The sequence below is a fragment of the Monodelphis domestica genome, chromosome 4 (genome assembly GCF_027887165.1).
Source record: "Monodelphis domestica isolate mMonDom1 chromosome 4, mMonDom1.pri, whole genome shotgun sequence".
Classification (NCBI taxonomy): Eukaryota; Metazoa; Chordata; class Mammalia; order Didelphimorphia; family Didelphidae; genus Monodelphis; species Monodelphis domestica.
The window spans coordinates 370766570-370788328 of NC_077230.1; the positions used below are offsets into that span (position 1 = coordinate 370766570).

Consider the following 21759-nt stretch of genomic DNA (forward strand, 5'->3'; position numbering starts at 1 on the left):
AAACATTTCCCCAAGAAGCAGTCCCTGTAAGGGCCACCAGACTGCCAAAAGGATCAGGACAAAAATGGATTAGAATCTGGGGGCCAGCCCAGTGGTGAGTGAGCACCCCATCAGTGGGAATATTCAAGGAAAGGCTGGAGGGCATCTATGGAGTAGGGATGGCTCAGCTGACCTCTGATGTTCTCCCCGATCTGAAAGCCTGAACCCCTGGTGGATGGAGTAGTTCCTCCCTTCCCCTTTAACCGAGGCTGGGTTCTTCTGTCCCTCTGGGCAGATCTAGGGAGTCGGCGAGTGAGAGGAGAAAGTAGCCCTAACTAAAGCCAGGAGGAAGTTCCTGGTGGCTAAATTCTTCACCTCCCTGGGGTAAAGGAATCGAGTTCCCCCTCCTCTTCGTCCTCAGCCAAGGCGGTTGCCCTTGGATGTGGGAATCTGATGGGACTCCAAAGACCCAGAGCGGATTCTCCAGGAGGCAGGATCCAGCAGACCCGCGGAGGAACCCCTAACCTCTGGGGAGGGGCAGTGGCTGGCCCCGTTTCTCTCCTACATTTCTGCTCTTCCTGCCTTGGGGGGTGCAGTGGAGGGAGAGGAGCCCCAAGCTCTTGGAGCACAACCCCACCCCATGGGTAGATGGGAGAGTCCGTCCCAGGGCTCAGCCCCTCCCCTAAGGAAGGAAGTCACTCCGGCAGCCCTTCTCCCTCCCTCCCACTCCAAAGGAGAGACCAGGGTATGGGCCCTGGAAAGGTGGCCAGTGGGCTGAGGAAGGGAGGATGAGGGGGTGTATGTTGGGGGGTGGGGGGCCTGAACTTTTGAACCCTCAGCTTGGAGATCGGTTCATTACCTTAGCATGAGTTAAAAATAACTGTCTCGTCTCTTTAAATTAGTCTGTCTGCAATTACCGCCTGGCACGGCCGCCCGCCCTCCAGCGTCCCCAGCGCTTGGAGCCTCGCCAGGTGGCAGGCGGGGGCCCTTGCAGCCCCCCTTCCTCTCCTCACCCCAGCCCCGGGGGGCTCTCTGGCTTCCAGCCTGTCTGTCTCCCACCCCTAGGCAAAGCGGAGGTATCCATGGGCTGCAGTGGCTGCCGTTCCCTCCCTTCTATCAGGGGGGGCTCCCAGGGCTCCCCCAGACCAAGGGGGAAGCCAAGGAGAAAGGAAGGTCCTCCCCAGGGGCCTGGGGAAACAGTGGAGGGTAGGGAGAGAGGACCCAAAGCATCCTGGGGGAGGAAGAGGGGAGGGCCCTTGGAGCACCACCGGGCGTGGGTGGGTGTGAGCAGGTGGTTGTGGGAGTCTGCTGGGCACACCAGCCCATGTGCCAGGAGTGGCGGGCGCAGGCCCAGGAGGCTGCCAGGCCCCTGCTTAGTACAGTGTGTGAGGACGCCCTCAGAGCCTCCCCCCACCCCCAGGCTCTCCAGAGCCCCAGCCAGCAGGGAAACACGCGCTGCCTTTGGGGGTGGGGGGAGGGAAAGAGCCAGACAGATGGATGAGGTGAGGGAACCCAGCTCGGAGTCAGGCAGAGGGGAGAGGAGGCGGTGCCCCCCACCAACCCCAAGCTGGCACAGTTTCCCACAGCCCCGCCAATCCCAGTGAGCCCCACCCCCACATCCACACGAGAGTCTGAAGCCTTTATCTGGGGGTAGGTGGAGTCCCACCCACCTCCCCAACCCCACTGACTTCTAAGGAACCGAGGCAATCCCCAACACTCAGCCCAGGCTCTGCTGAAGGGGAGGAGAGGAGGGAGAAGGGCTGGGGGTAGGAGACAGCTGCAGAGGAAACCTGGTAGATAATTAGTGTCCTAGATCGAGAGGCTTGGGTTCAAATTCTAACCCACAATCTGGTAGCCTGAAGAATGATGAAAAAGCTCATTCAAGCCTCCTAACTTCCCATTCCCCATCAGGAGAATAAGCGTGCTTGCACCCAACTTGTCGTGGGCTTGTCAAAAGGAATACACTTTGTAGTAGCAATGATGATGATGACGATAAGAGGAAAATTATCATTCATCCAGCATTTTAGACCAACAAAGCATTGGCTCATTGAGCCCCCCAACACTGCTGGGGAGGTGAATGGCACCCTTGTCACATTCCCCAGCATGAAGAAGCTGGTGTCGCCCAGCCAATGTTGACGTTGACATTTGCCCTGGGCTCGCTTCTGGACTTTGGATCCTGCCCTTTATCCATTGCATCTTGTCAAAGAGCAAATTCTTCATTTTAATGTTGGAGAGCCCCAAGCCAGCTCACAGAGGGGAAATTATTGGCCCAAGGTCATACACCCATAACAGTGATGCGCCGTAAACCTTTCTTCTGGCATCTAATCCCATGCTCCTTGGCATCCTGCGTTCCCAGTTTTTCACTCCTTAAGGGATTTGGGGAAGTAAAAGATCTAAATAACCCATCCCTCCCTTTGGTTAACTCCATGGAAGTCTCAAGGAGAAGCCAAGGAGAGGTGGTCTCTGGGCTTCCCTACTTCCCCTTCTCCCCCTCCCCCACCTCAACACACACACACACACACACACACACACACACACACACACACACACACACACACAGAGTCCAAATTCATTCTTCTGCTCCTTCCTAGGAGCAGCTGCACTGGCAAACCGGCTGGCCCAGCAGGCTGGCACCCTGCCCCAGCTACACCTGGGGAAGAAGGGAATCCTGGCCCCAAGTTGGCACCATGCCCCCTAGCCCTGCCCATTCCCTGAGGCTGTGGGCATGAGGCCCCTTTGTCCCACTCCAGGGGCCCACTTGTGGGCATGGGGCCCAGGTTTTGGATTTGCCTGGTGGAGGGCTTCTGTGGAATAGACTAGAGTTGCCCAGGGGCCATTTCTCCCAGGGTCTAATTGGTGCTTGAACCTGGGGCTGGAGCAGGCAGAAGATGAGCTGAGCCTGACTCCATAGGAGCTGGGGAGGGATATATGAAGACTTTTCTTCCCCTCTTCCTTCCAGGGGGGATGGGAAAGAAACAAGGCTCCAAGGAAGTAGTGGGTGGGGGGAGGTAGACCAAGACTTTCATTTCTTCAGCAAATACCGACTGGATACCTACTGTGGACAGCGCCCAGTAAGAAAGAGTCCTAGGCAGGGGCTGCCCAGGATCTCAGTCTCCTGGGCACTCAGATCCTGCTGGGCCAAGTCTTCCTAGTGGCTTTCTGAAAGGGGGCCCTTCTGGCCTCAAGCACTTCCTTCCAGTAGCTCTGGCAATGGTGGGCTAGATTAATGAGCCTGGAGCCTGCCAGCTTCATGCAGAAGAGAATTTCTTTGCCCTATTCTTGTATTTTCCACTCAATCGTTCTTTGTCCCTAGAAATAAATCTGAGAAAAAGACACCCAGAGCCCCTAAAGAAGGGAAGGGCCAGAAGGTATGGGTGCTCTAGGCAGGGAGTGAAATGAGAAGAGGTATTGGGAGGTGGGATTGAATGGATCTTTCTGAAGCCAAGGAGGAGGCAAGCAGGCTGGGTGCCCATAGAAGGAAGGGTCAGAGTCTGGGCTCCTGAAACTCCAGCATAAAGAACAGCAAGGGAGGATGCTATCTGGAAGGGCATCTTTTGGTGTAACAGACCCCTCACATCTACCTCCTAAGGCTGTCATGAGGATGAAAATAATGTTTTGTCAAGTGAAGACCTCTCAACCATTATTTTCAGCTCAGTGCTTAGGATGCTTAAACAACATTTGTTAGACGAGCAAATTAAATCAGTTCAACCTATGGATGAACTTATAGATCCCTTCTCAGAATGATGTTCTTAAATAAATAAAATAAATGCATAGGATTTCAAAGGGAAGAGTTGGAAAAAGGACACCTGCGGACGAATTCCTGGGCTGAGGTGGTATTCTCCTAGGATGGTTCAAAGCTGCTGCCTTGAACACTGAAGACCTCAGCAGGCCCAGATGAGGGAACCCCCTCACTTGGCTGAAGAAGAAGAAAGAACACTGGATTTGGAGTGAGACTACCTGAGTTCTCAGCCTAGGACATTTTCACCTGGGCGACACTGGGTAAACCATTACCCACTCCTCCAGGGCCTCAGTTTCCTCCTCTATAAAATACAAGTATTACATCAATGATGCTAAGGTCCTTTCCAGTCCTAAATCCTATAAACCTCTATATTTAGGTAGAAGGGTAAGGTAAAAAGATGGATCCACTTCTGTCCTGTCCTCAGGGAGCTCACCTTCTAGAAGAAGATAAGATGGACAAATGCCACAACCCACAGAAGAGATCCCAAGTACACACTAGACAAGCTTACAACCCACAGAGGAAGATCCAACCCTTAGTGATTTGGTATGTGAGAAGTGTGGCAGGAATTCAGAGGAGGATTCTATGCAAGGGGGATGGGGTGGAGAGGAGGCAGGGGAGAAGTCAGAGTCATCAGGGGAGACTTCCTGGAGGTAGCAGGATTAGAGGTGGTAGCCTGTGCCCTCTTAATCCCTTGTATGATAGGAGGGAAATCAATGCCAAAAGAGCATTACAGGATTTAGAGTCACAGAGTCTGAGTTCAAATCCTATCTTGACTACCTACTGCCTTGGGTTACCTTGGACAAGTCCCTTTCCTTCTTTGGGGCCTTAGCTTTGCCATTTGTAAAATCAGGGGTGATGGACCAGACGATCTTTAAGGTCCCTTCCATATGTAACATCTCTTAAGCCTAAGGGGTTGGGAGAAGGGTGTGAGGGAGGTTGGCCATGGATGTAGCAGGAAAGGAGAGGTCTTGGGGTACCCAGAATAGTACTGCTACTCTCCCACGTGTCCCCTCCTCTCTGCTTCCAGTAAACCAATTCCTTTACCACTTCAGTATCCCATCACTGCCTGCCTAGCTTCCTGACTGGCATTCCCATCTTCAACCTCTCCCCCCTTCAATCCATCCTTAACATATGTATCCACCATCTCCCTAACACAGTGTTCATTCATATCTCCTCAGCTCCAACCTTTCCTAGCTTTAGGACCCTAGACAAAGCATTGAACTTAAGCCTCAACTTTCATCTGTAAAATGGGGGTAATGATACTACCTGGAGCACCCATTTCACCCAGTTGTTGTGAGAATGAAAATAATGTTTGCAAAATGAAGACCTCTCAACTTTCATTTTTATCTCAACTCCTTGGGCACAGGAGGGGGGTCTTAATAAGCATGTGTTTGATGAGCAAACTGGTTCACCATTTGACCTGCTTAGAATCTTCTGTGGCTCCCACTACCTACAGACCAAATTCCTAGCTCCTTTGCTTAGCACCAATGACCCTTCACAATGCTGGTTCCAATCTAGCTACCTTTCTGGATTTCTCTCACTATCTCAGCTTGGTGGACAGTTTGCTCTAGCAGGTGAACCTCTGGGTGGATCAGACCCTCTTCTCTCCCTCTCAGGCCTATGCCAGCTCTAACCCATCTTTCAGAGCACAAGCCAAGTGCTGCCTCACCTAGGCAACTTTCCCCAATTTAATAATTTCCCTACTCATCACACTCAGCCCCTGATTATACTTGGCCTTATCCTCTTTGGCTCACTAACCTGGACAGCTTCATTTTCCAACTAGATCTGGAAGGAAGGGACTGAGTCTGTTCCTCCTATATGCCCCTGAGTACCTGGCATAAAGCCGGGAACACAGGAAGGGCCCTATAAATATTTGATGGGGAAAAAATAAAATTTTAAAGGATGGAAGGTGGGGGAAAAGAAATCACTAGGAGGAGAGATGAAGGATCCTCTGGGCCCAGGGATATGTTCTAGGACCCAACTGGACATCAGCCACTGACTAGGGAGAGCTCCCTTTCCTCTATCTGACAGGGTTCACTGGCCTGATCCCAGGGAGCCCACCCCTCCTGGCAGGTGCTAGCACATACACATGTGATTCCTCCCATCTTTCCCCATTCCACTCTCAACAAGAATGGAGGCAGGTAAAAGCCAGTGATCTAGGGTTCTAGTTTCCAAAAGAGGCTAGAGGGGCTCCCACCAGAGATTAGGAAGTAGAAAGCCCGAGTTCCCTCCCTAAGGCATAGGAAAAGGAGATGGACTTCCAAGCACCTTAAAGTAATTGATGCTTCACAGCCAGGCTGGGAGTAAGGGGTCTGTGGCCTCTTGGCCCTGCTCTTCTAGAACTCCCTCCATGACCTTGGGTAAGTCCTGTCCAACCCACTTGTTGTACAGATAAAGAAACTGAGGTCCAGACAAGTCCCTGCCAGTTCAAAAGACAGTAGTCAGTTTGGAAGTCCTTATTCTGAACAAGTGGGTAAGCTATGTACCTCTATGGCCCTTTGAAGGGATAGCCAGAGTAATGGACAGAGCCAAGAAACCTGGATTCCATTTCTGACTGCTATTAATTTGCCATATGACCTTGGACTGATCATTTCCTCTTCTCTGGGACTTAATTTTCCTTTTCAGCCAAACCAAGAGATGGGATTAGATGTTCCCTATCAGCTCTGATACACAGTCTGTCACCTCCCCCTAAAACACCTTCAGCAGCAAGCTCTTAACCCCCCCAGCCCCCCCCCCCAGGATAATGTACCAAACCTCTCAAGTCTGGCATTCAAGTTCCATTCCTAGCCTCCTGCCACCCCAGACACTCTTTTCCCTAGCCAGTCTTGGCTTTTTAGACTTTCCTACCCCTGCCCTTGCTTAGAGGCTCCTTGCACCCTGTCCCTCCACTCCAGAAAGCCCAATCCTACTCATCCTATTGTCCCCCCCACTTTGGCCTGAGTACACCTTGTCCTCTGTGGCTAGTTCTCTTGGCTTGTTGAGCCTTGTCTAACCATTTCAATTGTAAGCCTCCAGAAGGCAGACTCTGCTTTTTCCTTCTCTGAGGTGTCTGGCTGGCTGGTTCAGGGCTGGGTGCCCAAACAAGCCTCAGCCCAGAAGCTGCTGACTGAGTGGTACATGGAGTGCCTCGGCTTTGGTTGCAGAGGCGGGGCATAGGTCAATGCAGGCTCTGGGTTCAAGTCTGGATTCCCAGACTTACTGTATGAATGAGGACAAATCACTTTCCAAGTCCTAATTTCTTCATCTGTAAAATGGGAACAATAGTACTTACTATCTACACTTCACCTACATAATGGGGAAAGCTATTTACAAACCTTAAATCACGATAGAAATGAAAGCTATTATGCGCGCGCGCGCGCGCACACACACACACACACACACACACACACACACACACACACACCCTCTTTTTTGGCCTTGTCCTTTTCTTTCTGGACTCCAGGAACCAGTGGCATGACCAAGGGAAAGGTCTGGCCCAATGCTTTGCTCTGCTAGGGAAAGAGGAGTCTTCCAATGGGCTAGGATCAAGGGGATGGTTAATGGCCACTTCCAGGAAACTAATCTTCCCAAATGGAAAATGGCCTGAAGCTTCGGTGACCAGACTTGAAGAAGTATGAGAACTCCCCACAGACCTCAGAACTCCCTGAGGAGGCTTTAAGACATAAACCCAGGGCTTGCTTCTCATGTAGCCCCATATACTAGTAAGCTCTGCCCAGTTCCCCAAATAAAGCACTGAGTCCAAGAGAAGCAGGACCAACAGCATTATCAGGGAGAATAAAATGAGACGGGCTATCGGCTCCAATCCTCTGTAAACCTCTCATTCTTCCTGTGCCTCAGTTTCTCTGCCTTTCATGTTAACTATGCCACCTGCTGGTAGGCAACTGGACACTCAAAGCTTTTACACAGGCAAATAGGCTTAGGGACCCTTTCTTACAGGGCAGGTTTCTTTCTTCTCCTCCCCAAGCTGCCCTCTCCCTGTGCCCCCTCCAGTGGGGAGTGCCACTTCTGTGTTCTGCCACTTTGTCTTCTTTCCTTCTACCTAGGCCCAAGGTCCTGCCCCTCCCCTCTCCAAACAAGAACGACAACAAGAACCCACGTACACTCTAGGCACAAAGCTGAGGGGTAGGAGGGTGTCAACAGGCACTGCCGGGTTTCCCTCACCTCAGTCAGGGAAAAAGGGACCTATCTCAACTATTAGGAACTAGGGGTCCCAGTTCTCCCCATTGCCACCTCCTCCCATCCAGGCAAGCCACCTGGAAATCCAGCTAAGCTCTACCTGGAACCTGACCCATCCTTACCTTTTATCTCACTGGGGATAAGCTGGGGGGGGGGGCTGTGAACTTGTCCTGAACCCAGAGTCTCACACCTCCCCCTCCCCCAGGCTGAGTCTCCAGTCACATTCCTCCATGCACTGGCTAGCTGGGTACGATCCCCCCCTCCCCCTCCAGACACACGCACTAGGACTGCTGGTGCCCACTGCCAGCCAGCCTTCCCACCTCAGACCCACCCTCCCTCTTCCTCTCACCCCAGGCATCCTTTACGGTAGCCCAAACGCGCCGGGGGCTCTCACCTTCCAGCCGGCTGAGCTGTTACTATCACCCTTATCCTTGAAATAGGGCACGTAGCGAACCATCCAGTCATAGATCTGGGAGAGCGTGAGCCGCTTGTCCGGGGCGCTCTCAATGGCTTTGGTGATGAGGTCAGCATAGGACAGGTTGCCCCAGGCATTTCGCCGAGAGGTCTTAGCCTTCCGGAGCTGTCCAGCGTCCCCACCCAGCACCGGGAGAGCCGCCGTCCCAGGAGCCGGGGCCCCAGCCACCACGGCTGCCTTGCGCTCCCCAGCTCCCGCCCCAGCCCCTCCGTTCTCCGTGCTCTCGCTGCCGCCGCCGCCGCCACCCGGCCCGGCCGCCCCATCCTCTTCGTCCCCGCCGCCTGCAAAGTCGGGTTGCGGTAGCGGCCAGGTACAGGAGCGCGGCCGGCTTTGCGGCTCGAAGTCCGGGTCGATGTCCACCTGATGCGCTCCTCGCAGCTTCTCGGCCATGATCCCAGCCCGGGGGGCCCCGACAGCGGCCACGGGGCAGGTGATTCCGGCCCCCGAGCAGTGGGCACAGGAGTGAGGGATTCTGGATGCAGAGAGGAGAGCACTGGGCGGATGAGTCCAGTCACCCGACGGAGGGAACAGAGCGGGCGGCACCAGGGAACCCAGCGGTGGCGACGGCGCGCTCACAGGGGAGGGGGAAGGGGAAGCCCTCCGGGCGGCATGCGCCCCAGAGGGGGGGCGGGCCACGGGGCACCCCCCAGGGAGGGCGGGGAGGCCCAGGGAGTCCCCGCGGTTCGGGTTCCGGGTGGGGTTGGGATTCAGGCGCACTGGCAGAGAAGAGCCATGGTCACTGGGCGCAGCTCCGGGCACCGGGCGGGGCGGGGCAGCAAAGGGCAGGGCAAGGGGCGCTTGGGTCCGCGGGCAATGCCGGCCTAGGGCTGCTCTCTCCCCGACACTCCACGGTTCCCGGACGTCTGGAGCTAGGAGCAGCTCTCCCTCCGATCCGGGCGGTAGGGCGGTAGTAGCGGGGAAGGGGAAGGCGATGGAGAAATCGGGAGCGGCGGCGGCTGCACCCCACACCGGAGCCTGGTGCCTCGGGCCAGGTGGGCGCACACCTTGGCCGGCAGGCTCTAGCACCTGCCGCCCACTGGAGCCGGAGCCGGAGCCTCCTGCTCTTGCTGCTCGTGCCGCCGCCACTGTCGCTGCTGCTGCTGCTGCTCCCGCCGCCGTCGCCGCCGCTCCCCGGGCGCTGGCCCCGCGCGCCGCCTCCGCTCCCCCGGGATGGGGCCGGGCTGCACCATGCTGGAGCCGGAGCCTGAGACGGAGCCGGAGCCGCCGCTCTTGCTGCTGTTACTGCTGTTGCTGCTGCCGCCGCCGCCCCCTGCACCCCGCGCGCTGCCAAGGCAGCCGCCACCGCCGCTCCGGCTCCTGCTCCTGCTCCTCCCGCGCCCGCCGCGCTCAGCGCCGGCTGCACCTCCGGGCGGGGGAAGCAGGGGAGAGGAGAGAGAAGGGGAGGGGGAGCTGGGGAGGGGGCGGGCCCGGCGCGGCGAGGGAAGGGGGAGCGGGGAGCCGGGAGGGGGGGACGGGGGCGTGCACGCTCCCGGCGCCGCGGGCACCTCCCCCCGCACCCCCCCCCCCCCCGGTCCCGCCGGGCGCGGCGTTCTCGGAGTCGGAGTCGGGCTTGCAGCGCCCCACAGGGCCGGGAACGCAGGCTAGGAGGGACGGGGCGGGGCGGGCGCGCCCGGGGAGAACCCGTACCTGGGGACCGGGTTTGGGAAAGGAGGCTGCCAGCCACGCCCGGGAGAGTTGTGGGGGCTGAAGGGGCGGAGCGTGCACCGTGGCAGCCCTTGCGGCCCGGGGTGACCCCGAGCTTTTCCCGAACAGGGTGTCCTGCTCCCCACGTGGCCGTCCTAGCCTCATAGTGCCAACCCTCCCCCCCAAATTAGGAGAGGGCGCGCGGACCTGGGGCGCGCGGCCGCTTGGGGCGGGGGTGCGGAGAAGGCCAAGCCTGTTTCCATTGGCCAGAGGCGGGGTTGACACGCCTCGTGGGCACAGGAGAATCCCCATTCACCCCTACCCCTCCCGGGCCCCCTAGCCTCGCCTAGATTCACCCCCTCATTGTTATAACCGAGAGTTTCCCGGGGCAACAGGGGCGGGGCCTGATGCCCGGAGCTCCGCCCTTCGACCCCCTACAGCCAGCTTCTGGGGGCCTTGGTTGAGGGACCGATGCAAAATGAGAAGTAGGGGGCCTTGCGGCTGGGGGTGGAGCTGGGAGAAGCTCTTTTCTTTTATTCAGTACTTTCGATGAGGTCCACTTCCAGGAGGCCTGAGAAGACATGGGGCTAAGTGGAAGAACTTTAAATTGCAGGTTTCCAAAATTCTGAACCCCTATCCACCCCCCCTCCCTCCACTCTACCTTCCCAGTGGCTCTTTCAGCAGAGATGCCCAAGGCCAGGCCAGGCTGTAAGGGCTTCTGCTGCCAGCCAAGCACTTATCCACAGTTTGAAGGATTATAGATTTACAGCTGGCAGGAACTTTGGAGAACTCCTAGTCCCACTCCTTCATTTGGTGATGATGAAATATCAAGAAAACTCACCATCAAAAGTGGGGTGGACCCGTTGTGATGAATTTATGGGAGGACATGGTCAAAATTTTCATAGGTTGAATAGTGCTGAACTTGAAATTAGGATGCTTTGAGTTCAAGCCCTGCCTCAGTTACTAGCTATGTGACCCTAGGACAGTTCCCTTAACCTCTCTGCCCTAAAATGATAAATGCCTTTGAGGTCCCTTCTGTTTCTAATTCCAGTATGTTATAATTATGGGATGCTCAGAAAAAACCATCTGGCTCTTGAGATCATAGGTCCATTTGAGTATTTGAAATGGCCTCATAGAGAGCCTCAGTAACTCATCAAAGGCCCCACAGGTCAAGCTTGACAAGAGCTGAGATTTGAATATTGGTCTTCTGACACCAAATCCAGGGATTGCTGCTACTTACTGGACACCTAGGGGGTGATCCATAGCCCATAGGAAGTGATGGGAGTCAGGGCTAATGTCCCCCAGGAACCCACCCAAATGACAAAGGACAAGGAGCTTCAGAGAACAGCAGTACTATTGCTCGGAGGACAGGAGGGACAGCACTGATCTCAGAGTCATATGCCCTGAATTTCAGTATTGACTTTGATGATCATTAGTTATATCATCATGGTAACAGATTGAAGCTCCATCTCTTCTTCTGTAAAATGAGGATAATTGTAAGTCACAAATTCTGTATAAAAGTTAGGAGGACCAGGCTTTCTTGTCTTAACTTTGCCCGCTAGCTCACTGTATGACCCTGGCTGAGCCGACTTAGCCACTGAAACTTCAGTTTTCCCATCTTTCAAATGGGGATGTTCTTTCCCTGTTTCCTTCACAGGGTTGGGAGGCTTAAATAAGAATATTTAACAATTCAAATTCTCATGAGCTTTTATTAAGTGTTTATCATCTCAAGCCAATGAATATTTATTAAAAACCTACTGTGTACTAGGTACTTTGCTCAGCTTACTTGTGTGCTAGGGGCTAATAGTTCAAAAAGAAATACTCTTAAGAGAGGGTTGAACTAACCCATCTAAAAGGTTCCAGGCTAAATCCTATGATCCTATGAATGCTTCCCTACCTTCAAGGAGCTTGTAGTCAACTAAGGACGTTGTCAGTTCAGAAACATGTTATGAAATCAGAAGAAATAGATGTCAAAGCACAATTTATCATCATCATCATCATCATCATCATCATCAGTAGTAGTAGCAGTAAGAGAGAGCTGGCTTAGAAGTCAGGAAGACCTCCATTCAAATTGCCTCTGACACATGCTAGCTGTGTGATCCTGGGCAAGTCACTTCCCTCAGTGTCCTAGACAACTCTCTCAGACCATAAATTACTGAACAGATGCCCACATGCTTTAGTGGAGGGTGGGGTTGCCTCATTAAAAATTCCCTACATAATTGAAATCACTTGTTTAAAAAAAAAACCCTACCAAAAAGAATAGGTTAGGCTGTGGGGATACAAAGGCAAAAATACAAAGGCTTCAAAAAATTTGTATTTGGACTATGGGGCTATGAATTGTTGGAGAAAGAGTAAACATTTATTAAGTGTCTACAATGTACAGGCGTTGGGCTAGACATTTTATAATGATTATCTCCTTTGATCCTCACAACAGCCCTGGGAGGCAGATGCTATTATCCTCATTTTATGGTTGAGGAAACTGAGGCAGACAGATTAAATGGTCACCTAACTAGTAAACGGTTGGGGCAGAGTTTGAACACAGGTCCTGACCCCAGGCTGAGCTCTCTAGCCACTGTTCCACTTGGCTGCCTCACCTGGTTTTCCCCAGATTATGATGGAAAGAATACCATCATGGGAGAGCAGGAGGGACCTTGAATAGGGAGGTGGTACCTGAGACAAGCCTCCAAGGAAATGGGATTCTAATAGGAGGGGACGTGGGAAGGGAACATATTTTGGGAATGGGGGGAGCAGCCTATATACAAAGGTTTAGGAATGATAGGTGGCATGTTGATTTCACAGAACAGCCAGGAGGTCTGCAGGGTTTGGTTAGAATATAATACTATGAAATATCTGGCAAAGCCAGCTGGGATCTAGAGGGGGAAGGTGTTAAAGGCCAGCCTGAGGTGTTGGTACTTCATATTTTAGAGGCAATAGGAAGCCATCTGAAGCTTTCTGAGCGACATTATCAGACCTGTGTCATAGGAAGACTGGGAAAGTTTCCGAGGAGGAGGATACATTGGGGAGGGGAGGGGAGGGATTGGAGGCAAAGACACCAATTAGAAGACACGGTAATAGTTCAGGCAAGAAAGGATGAGTGTCTAGACTGTAATGAATAGAGAAATGAAGAGAGACACAGAGGATGTTGGTGAGACAGAGCTGCCAAGACTGGGCAGGTGTTTTTGGCTGGGGAGAGGGGGTGGGGCAGGATGAAGAGGGTGATGGTGAGGGAGTGGGCTCAGCCAAGAATGGCTGAGGCTTTGAACCTGAGTGACTAGAAGAACAGTGCTGGCCTCAGCAGACACCAGGGAGGAAGATGGGAGAAGCAGGTTGGGAGGGGGGAAATATGAATTCCATTTTGGGACACTTGAAATGCCAGTCAGACAGCCAAGTAGAGGGGCCCCACAAGCAGGCAGCAGTGTGGGGCTGGGGCTCCGGAGAGGAAAAGACTGGATGTCTAGGTTTGGGAAATTTCTCTATATAGGTAATAATTGAACCCTTGGGAGCTAAGGAGATCTGAAGGAGACAGACAGACACAAAGAGAAAAAAAGAGACAGAGAAAAGAGACACAGACAGATATGGACACAGAGAGACCGTCACAGACAGAGAAAGAGACACAGAGAAACAGATATAGATACTCAGAGACAGACCCAAAGAAAAAATAGAGACAGAGAGAAGAGACAGAGACAGGTATGGACACACAGAGACAGAGAAAGAGATGCAGAAATAGAGAAAGAGACACAAAGAAACAAAGAGAAACAGAAATAGATATGGAGGGGGCAGCTGGCTATCTCAGTGGATTGAGAGCCAGTCCTAGAGATGGGAGGTCCTAGGTTCAAATTTGACCTCAGACACTTCCCAGCTGTGTGACCCTGGCCAAGTCACTTGACCCCCATTGCCTAGCCCTTACCACTCTTCTGCCTTGGAGCCAATACACAATATTGACTCCAAGACAGAAGTTAAGGGTTTAAAAAATATATCTATGGAGATAGACAGAGATACAGGCAGATACAGACACAGAGACAGACAGATAGAGAAAGAGACATAGAAACAGAGATAGGAACAGAAATGGAGGCACAGACAGACACAAAGAGAAAACAGAGACAGAAAGAAGAGACACAGAGACAGATATAGACACAGAGAGATAGACAGATACAAAGAAAGAGACAGAAACAGATAAAGAGACTCAGAAACAGACACAAAGAGAAAAAATAGAGACAGAGAGAAGAGACAGAGACAGGTATGGATACATAGAGACAGAAAAAGAGACGCAGAAATAGAGAAAGAGACACAAAGAAACAAAGAGATAGAAACAGAAATAGATATGGAGCTAGACAGAGATACAGGCAGACAGAGAGATAAAGAAAGAGACAGAAACAGAGATAGGAACAGAAATTGAGGCACAAATAGACACAAAGAGAAAAAGAGACAGAGAGAAGAGACACAGAGACAGATATGGACACAGAGAGATAGACAGAGAAACAGATAAAGAGACTCAGAGACAGACACAAAGGAAAAATAGAGACAGAGAGGCAGGTATGGACACATAGAGACAGAGAAAGAGATGCAGAAATAGAGAAAGAGAAAGAGATAGAAACAGAAACACATATGGAGACAGACAGAGATTCAGGCAGACGCACAGACAGGGATAGAGAAAGAGACACAGAAACAGAGATAGGAACAGAAATAGAGACACAGACAGAAACAAAGAGGAAAAAAAGAGACAGAGACAGGTATGGACACAGAGAGAAAGACACAGACAGAGGAAGAGACACAGAGATAGAGAAGGAGACACAGAGGAACAGCTATAGAGACAGACATAGATACAGACAGACAGAGATAGACATAGACCAAGAGACAGGCAGACAGACAGACACAAAGAAAGAGATAAACAGAGAGATAGAGACTCAGATACACAAAGAAACAGAGACAAGCAGAAAGACAGAGATACAAAGAGACAGATGGAGACACAGATAGCGACAGAGACACAGACATAGAGATTCAGACAGACAAAGAGACAGAACAAGACACAGGGAGACAGACACAGAGAAACAGACCAAGAAATAGACAGACACAATAGAGAAATGGAAAAAGAAACCAAGACTGAGATACAAAGAGACAGACACAGGCAGAGATACAAAGAGAGAATCAGAGACCAAAAAGTGAAAAGGACTCAACCAAGTCTTAGGGGACATGAACACTTACTGGACTGGAAACAGACGATGATACAGCAGAGGAAACTGAGGCCAGGATCAAACTGGGAAGAGGAGAACCAGGGATAAGTCACAGAAGCCAGAGGAGGGAATTATCCAGGAGACTCTTGAAGGATGGTGAAATGTATCTAAGACTACAGAAATGGTAAGTAGAATAAGGGCTAAGAAAAAGTCCCTGGATTTAGTAGTCAAGGGCTGGTTGGTATAAAGAGAAAGCATTCAGCTGAGGGTTCAGAAGTCAGATCGCAAGGACTGTAGGATCATAGACCTAGAACTGGAACCCTTAGAGGCCATCTTTTCTAATCCCCTTATTTTACAGATAGGGAAACTAAGAGAAAAGAACTTTGGGTGACTAACCCAAGATCAAATAAGAAGTGAGTGTAGGAGCTAGAATTTGATCTCTGGCTCTCTGAATCCACAGTCTGTCCTTTCCTTATTATACCAAAGGTTTGAGATGTGTGTGAAATGTGAAGAAATGAAGGAAAGGCATGTAGATGACTTTTCTTACTACCAAAGGTATACTGGTAAGTGTTTAATAACTGGCTCTCTAGAAAAAAGTACTCAAACAGACCTTAAAGTTTAACCTGCATTTTAAATATTTATGTCTAGACAATCAACAAAATAATAAATTGAGCCCCGATTTGTTGTTTGCTTGTCTTATGGATAGATTTCAAGGAGTCTAAGAACTTCAATGGGGAAACATTGCACATTTATTTAAATGTGATGGATTTCCTTTATAATTCCATGAATTTTATAATTGTAGGGGATTTCTAATCCCATAAATTACAAATTTTAAAATAACCTGAATAGAGTTTCACCAGACTGCCGAAGGAGGTTCATGACACAAAGAAGTCTAAGAACCCCTATTCTAGGGCCAAGTAGTTAGATAGAGAACCAGATCTGGAGTCAAAGGACCTGGGTTCAAATATGACCTCAGATACTTCCTAGTTCTGTGACCCAGGGCAAGTCACTTAACCTCATTTGCTTAGTCCCATGCTGCTCTTCTGCGTTGGAATTACTACTTAGTATTGATTCTAAAATAGAAGGTAAAAGTTTAAAAAAAGAACCCCAACCTAGTGTAACTTCCTTATTTTACAGATGAGGAAACAAAGGCCCAGAGAAATTGTGGGTTTTAACCAAGGTGACTCAGGTAATAAAAAAAAAAAATCCCAGTAGAACTGGGATTTGAACCCAGAACTCAATGTATTCTACTCTAGCCTCTTGCCCAGTCAGAGAGCAATCCTGAGATTCTTTCTACCAACTCTCAGAAACCCAGGCTCTCTAGTCTCCTGGCTTGTCCTGATTGATGCCTGGGAGAAGGTAGACAGAGAAAGAACTACCAGGCCTGGGGAGAGGAAGACCAGATAAGGAGGAGAAGGAGGAGGAGGAGGAAGAAGAAGAAAAAGAGGAGCTTAGCCTCCCTCTCATTCCTGTGGGCTCAGGAGGAGGATGGGCACGTGGAGAGCCAGGGGAGATATGGGGGAGCTCTCAGGATTTCCCCCAGGAAGAGTGTGGGGTATGAAGAGCCCTCCTCTCAGGTCCCCAGCAGGGAGCTCCTCCTTTCCCCTGTCCTTTGGGAGAAGAGAAGGGAGGGGGTGAGGAGGCTGGCTCCATTTCTGGGATGGCTCACATTGTATCTGCCTGAGTCAGAGAGTTGCTCCAGAAGGTCCTGCGTTCCAGGCCCAGCCCCACCTCCCTAGTCCATGTGGTTCTCATTAAGGTCAGGTCAGGTCTGGGCCAGTAACTCAGTCTTGGGCTCATTCTCCTCTTCTCTCCACTTCCTTCTCCCCAGCCCAGGCAGACCTACAAGGGGATCCACACTTAAGACACATGCTAGACAGAGAGACGACCCAAATGTGCTGACCTATTCCCCCTTTCCGGCCATATATTGGTGGCTTTATTGGTGTAGAGGACGCCCTCTGAGGGAAAATTCCCCCACAATGCAAAAGGGCAGCCATTCTGCAGCTTACACCTCTTAGTTCCTTGAGATGAAAAGTGATTTGCCCAGGATGAACAGAGACAATATGTGCCAAGTCGGAACCTGACCTTCTTGACTCTCTGATTGACTCTTTATCCCCGATGGTCCAGTTGCCGCCCATAATACACAATACCAGACATAAATTCATATAGATTAAACCCCTTCAATAAGAGCAGAATACAGACAGGATTCAGACACCCAAAACATGGGCAGCTAGAAGGCTCAGAGGATGGAGTACTGGTTTTGGAGTCAGAAAGAGTAGAGTTCAAATCTGGCCTCAGACAAGTACCAGCTGTGTGTGTGTGTGTGTGTGTGTGTGTGTGTGTGTGTGTGTGTGTGTGTGTGTGTGTGTGTGTGTGTAAGTCACTTCTCTTTCCTTAGTTTCCTCATCTGTAAAATGGGGACAATACTAAAGCTCAGTGTTGTTCTGAGAATGATATAACATAGTCTCTCTCCACTCCTTTTCAGCCTGCATTTAGGCACTAAAGTAATTTTCCTAAGGTGAAGGCTTGATCATATCTCTCTTCTCTCCCCCTATACTCAATAAACTCCAATGGCTCCCTATCACCTCCAGAATCAAATACAGAATTTCTGTTTGGCGTTTGAAGTCATTTATAACCCAACTCCTCTTTTCTTTCCTATCTTCTTATACCTCACTCCTTGCTAGTTCTCTAATCCAATGACACTGACCTCCTGGCTGTTCCATGACACTCCATCTCTCTTCCCTGCCCTTTTTCCTCTGACTGTCACCCATGCCTGGAATGCTCTCCCTCCTCATCTCTACCTACTGGGTTCTCTGGCTTCCATCAAGTCCTAAAATCTCATCTTTTACAGGAAACCTTTCCTAACTCCTCTTAATTCTAGTGCCTTCCTTTTAAAAATTATTTCTTATGGGGGGAAACTGGGTGGCTCAGTGGGTTGAGAGCCAGGTCTAGAGATAGGAGGTCCTGGGTTCAAATATGACCTCAGACACTTCCTAGCTGTGTGACCCTGGGCAAGTCACTTAACCCCCATTGCCTAGCCCTTACTGTTCTTCTGCCTTGGAACCAATACATGATTCTAAAATTAAAAAAACAAACAAACCAACCTGATTTCCTATTTATCCTGTCTATAGCTTGTTTGTACATATTGGCTTATCATCTCTCCATTAGATTGGGAGCTCTTTGACATCAGGAACTGTCTTTTGACTCTTTTTGCATCTCCAGCATTTAGCATTGTGCCTGGAACATTGCAGGCACCTAAAAATGCATATTGACTAACTGAAAGTGCTAGATGAATGCTAATTTCTTTTCATTCATACACAAGGCCCAGATACACAGCTATCTATCAAAGCACACCATCCTCAGAGCCTCATAAGCCACATAGGTCACAGCCCTGCTGGGAACTGAGATGGGCAAGTCTTCCCCTCTCTGGGCCTCACTTTTCTCCTTTGGAAAATGAGGAGTTTGAGCTAGTGTCTCTAAGGTGCCTCCTGGTTTTAGATGTTCAGTCCTAGTTTCTTCTGGTCACTTGACTTTGGAAGGCACATCCCAGGTATGGGGAAAGGGAAGAAGAAAAGCAGGTGGTGGGACTGACGAAAGGAGAACCCACTCTGGCAGAGTCTTGTGGAACCATCTCAGGAACCTACGGGAGGAATGGAGTTCCCCCTTTCTGGAGATTTTCCAGAGACTCGATGGTCATGTGTTACAGAGGGTGTTGAAGGGAGTCTTGTTCAAGCTCGGATTAAACATGGTGGCTGTTAGATTCTTTTTCACTGGGCTTGAGACTCTGGTTGTTCCTTCGAAGAGTCTTAAGAAGACTTTTCTATAAAGGGTCCAATGACAGAAATCTAATGAAGTAGAGGGCAGCTGGGTGGTTCAATGGATTGAGAGGCAGGTCTAGAGATAGGAGGTCCTGAGTTCAAATCTGATCTCAGATACATCCTAGCTGTGTAACTGGGCAAGTCACTTAGCCCCTTTTACCTATCTCTTACTGCTCTTTTGTCTTAGAACCAATTCATAATATTAATCCTAAAATGAAAGGTAAGGATTAAAAAAATAAAGAAATTTAATGAAACAGTAAGGGCCAGGCTGCCTTGAGAATCAAGCTAAGGGGGGAGGAAGTGCTTGAGGGTTTAGGGATGGGGGGCTGAGTTGGAAGCTGGGAGCCTGCTCTATTGCATCCCCCATCCCCCTCTTGGGAGCATGCTTTGCCACCTCTCCTGGAGGGCCTTCCTGTCAGAAGTCAAATCAGAGTAATCAATACCCTCTTCTCCCATATGACCTCACACAGGCTCTATTGCCCATCTGATCATCAATAGATAGATAGATATGACTGTATGTGTGGAATGCACACACACACTTATTTACACCTACACCCTGGGTCACAATGCTGGACCCCATTCATGCCTATGTACATTCAGGAGCATGTATGGCCAGGTGAGAGGTACACCAGGGGGGTCCGTTAAGCCCACCCACCAATAAACACACATAGCAACACATATGTGTGCAGACCCAGACCCACAAAGTCACACTGGCACATGTGTGTACCTTAATATACCCACTGCGTATAACATGTATGACATATGCACAGCCACGTCCATTGGAGGCTACTTACCAAGGATGTTCTCCAGGAGGTTCCTGACCAGGTTCCTGATCAGAAGAGCTTTGGGCTAGGTTCCTTTCTAGAACAGGGATTCTTAATCTGGGTTCTATTAACACTGGGCGCCACAGATTTTGATGGGTCCGTAAATTGAGAGGAGAAAAGAAATCCATTTTGATTTTCGCTAGCCTTTGGTTCCCTGTGTAGATGGATTTTTATTTCCACACTAAAAACCCAACTCTAAGAAGGGGTGCATAGCATTATCAGGATGTCAGAGACACTGAAGACACAAGAAAAGGTGAAGAACTTGTGGCTTCCGGGACTTTCTGTACCTTGGCGTAAAAGCACATGCCATTCCCATAAGCACCGGCCCAGACTTGCCTCATACACACAGCCTGGTGCACACACGTGCACATACATGTTTGTTGGCTCCCAGACTGTCTCTCCATCCCCCCCTTCCCTGCCTCCAGACTCTGCTTCTGGCTCCTCCCAGCTCCCAGAATAGCAGCTGCTGTCAGTTACAGACTTGGGAGTCATGTTGCTTAGTCCCTGGCCTTTGTCCTTGGGGACTTCCTCAGGCTCCAGCCCTGGCAGGGCCTCCAGGGCCGGGCGACAGATGACCAGCCATGTTGCCGACTGTTGTGGCCGTTCCTAAGAGAGGGTCCCTCTTCAAACACTGCCTGGAGCAGAGAGAAGGACAAGAGGAGGGACAGAAGGAGAGAGGCTGAGGCGGTTGGGGATGGGGATGGGGATGGAAATGAAGGGGGCAGAGATAAGGGTCTGGAAAGGACAGAGTCCAAGGCAAAGGTCCAGCATATGCAAAAACCAGGGCAGGGTTTGGGACAGACAGCGGCTGGGGTCAGGCATGAAGTCAATTTATTCCCAGAGGCAAATCCAGGCAACCTCCCAGCAGCATCCATGCCTGATCCATGCCCCTCTCAGGATCTGTCCCACCTGGCTCTTGTCTCCTTTCTGATCTCCAAGTTCCTACAATGCTGGCAAGGAGACTAACCTTCTAGAACCTGAGAACCTCAGGTGTCATGGGATTGGTAATGAGCTATTCAAAGCTAAGTGGAATGATGATAATGAACATATTCCAGAATGGAAGATCCCCTAGGGAAGGGATTACTTTCCCTTTTGCTCTTCGATGCCTAGAATGGACTTGGCACATAGTAAGGGCTTTAATGCATGCAAATTGAATCGGAAGATCTTGCTATCCCATTTTACAGATGAGCAAATTAAGACATGCAGAAATTAAAAAGAATTGCCCAGGGTCCCAAAGCTAGGAAATGTTTTAGGATTGGAACTCAGGTTGACTTGACTCCAAAGCTATTACTCTGCCATCTAGCTGCTGATTTGGACCAATTAAGCAATCCTCTAAGACAGCTGCCTGACAACTCAGGACAGTTAAAATTAGGGTCCAGACAGGCAGAAAAGAAGTCTAGAGCAGAGAAATTCTATGGCCTGAACTCCAGAATCATAGCGATTTGGGATTTGGGGGATGGTGTGGAGAGCAATTTTACTTTGGGATTGAGTGGTAAACCTCGAGTCTAGACAGAAGTCCAACTTCTGTCCATTTAGATTCCTTTCCTTCCCCTTGTTACTTCCTGGTCCTTATTCCTGCACCCTCTCGATGCATCGGCCTGTGTCTCTACTCTAGTCTCTGCCCCTTCTCATCTGTGGTCCTGCTCTATTCTTTGCCCCTATTCTTTTCTTTTCCTCTGTCCCTAACTCCTTTTTGCCCCATCCCCATTCCTGTCTCTGGCCTTCTGGAGACAGTGCTGGTCTGATTTGGGATGATGTCAAAAAGCTGGAGTCTGAAAAGGATTCTAGGAGAATTCCCTGTGTTAATAGGATCTCAGGTTTGGAGGAGGGCTGTCAGAAGGTGTTTTATTCTTGCCTGAGCAGGATTCCCCTCCAAAACAGAAACCCCAAATGGTCCCCCAATGATCTCTGATTGAAGACTTCCAGCGATGTT

At 50.5% G+C, this 21759-nt stretch overlaps 1 protein-coding gene across 1 annotated transcript in view; it reads right to left on the reverse strand.

Annotated features, from left to right (window-relative positions):
* Positions 1–9594, reverse strand: part of FOXO6 (forkhead box O6) — a 31691-nt gene extending 22097 nt beyond the window's left edge. Inside the window, exon 1 of the mRNA XM_001381504.3 lies at positions 8289–9594. Within this exon, the coding sequence (XP_001381541.2) occupies positions 8289–8759 (471 nt within the window). The 5' untranslated portion in view covers positions 8760–9594. The remainder of the gene's footprint in view (positions 1–8288) is intronic.
* Between the last annotated feature and the right edge of the window lie 12165 nt (positions 9595–21759).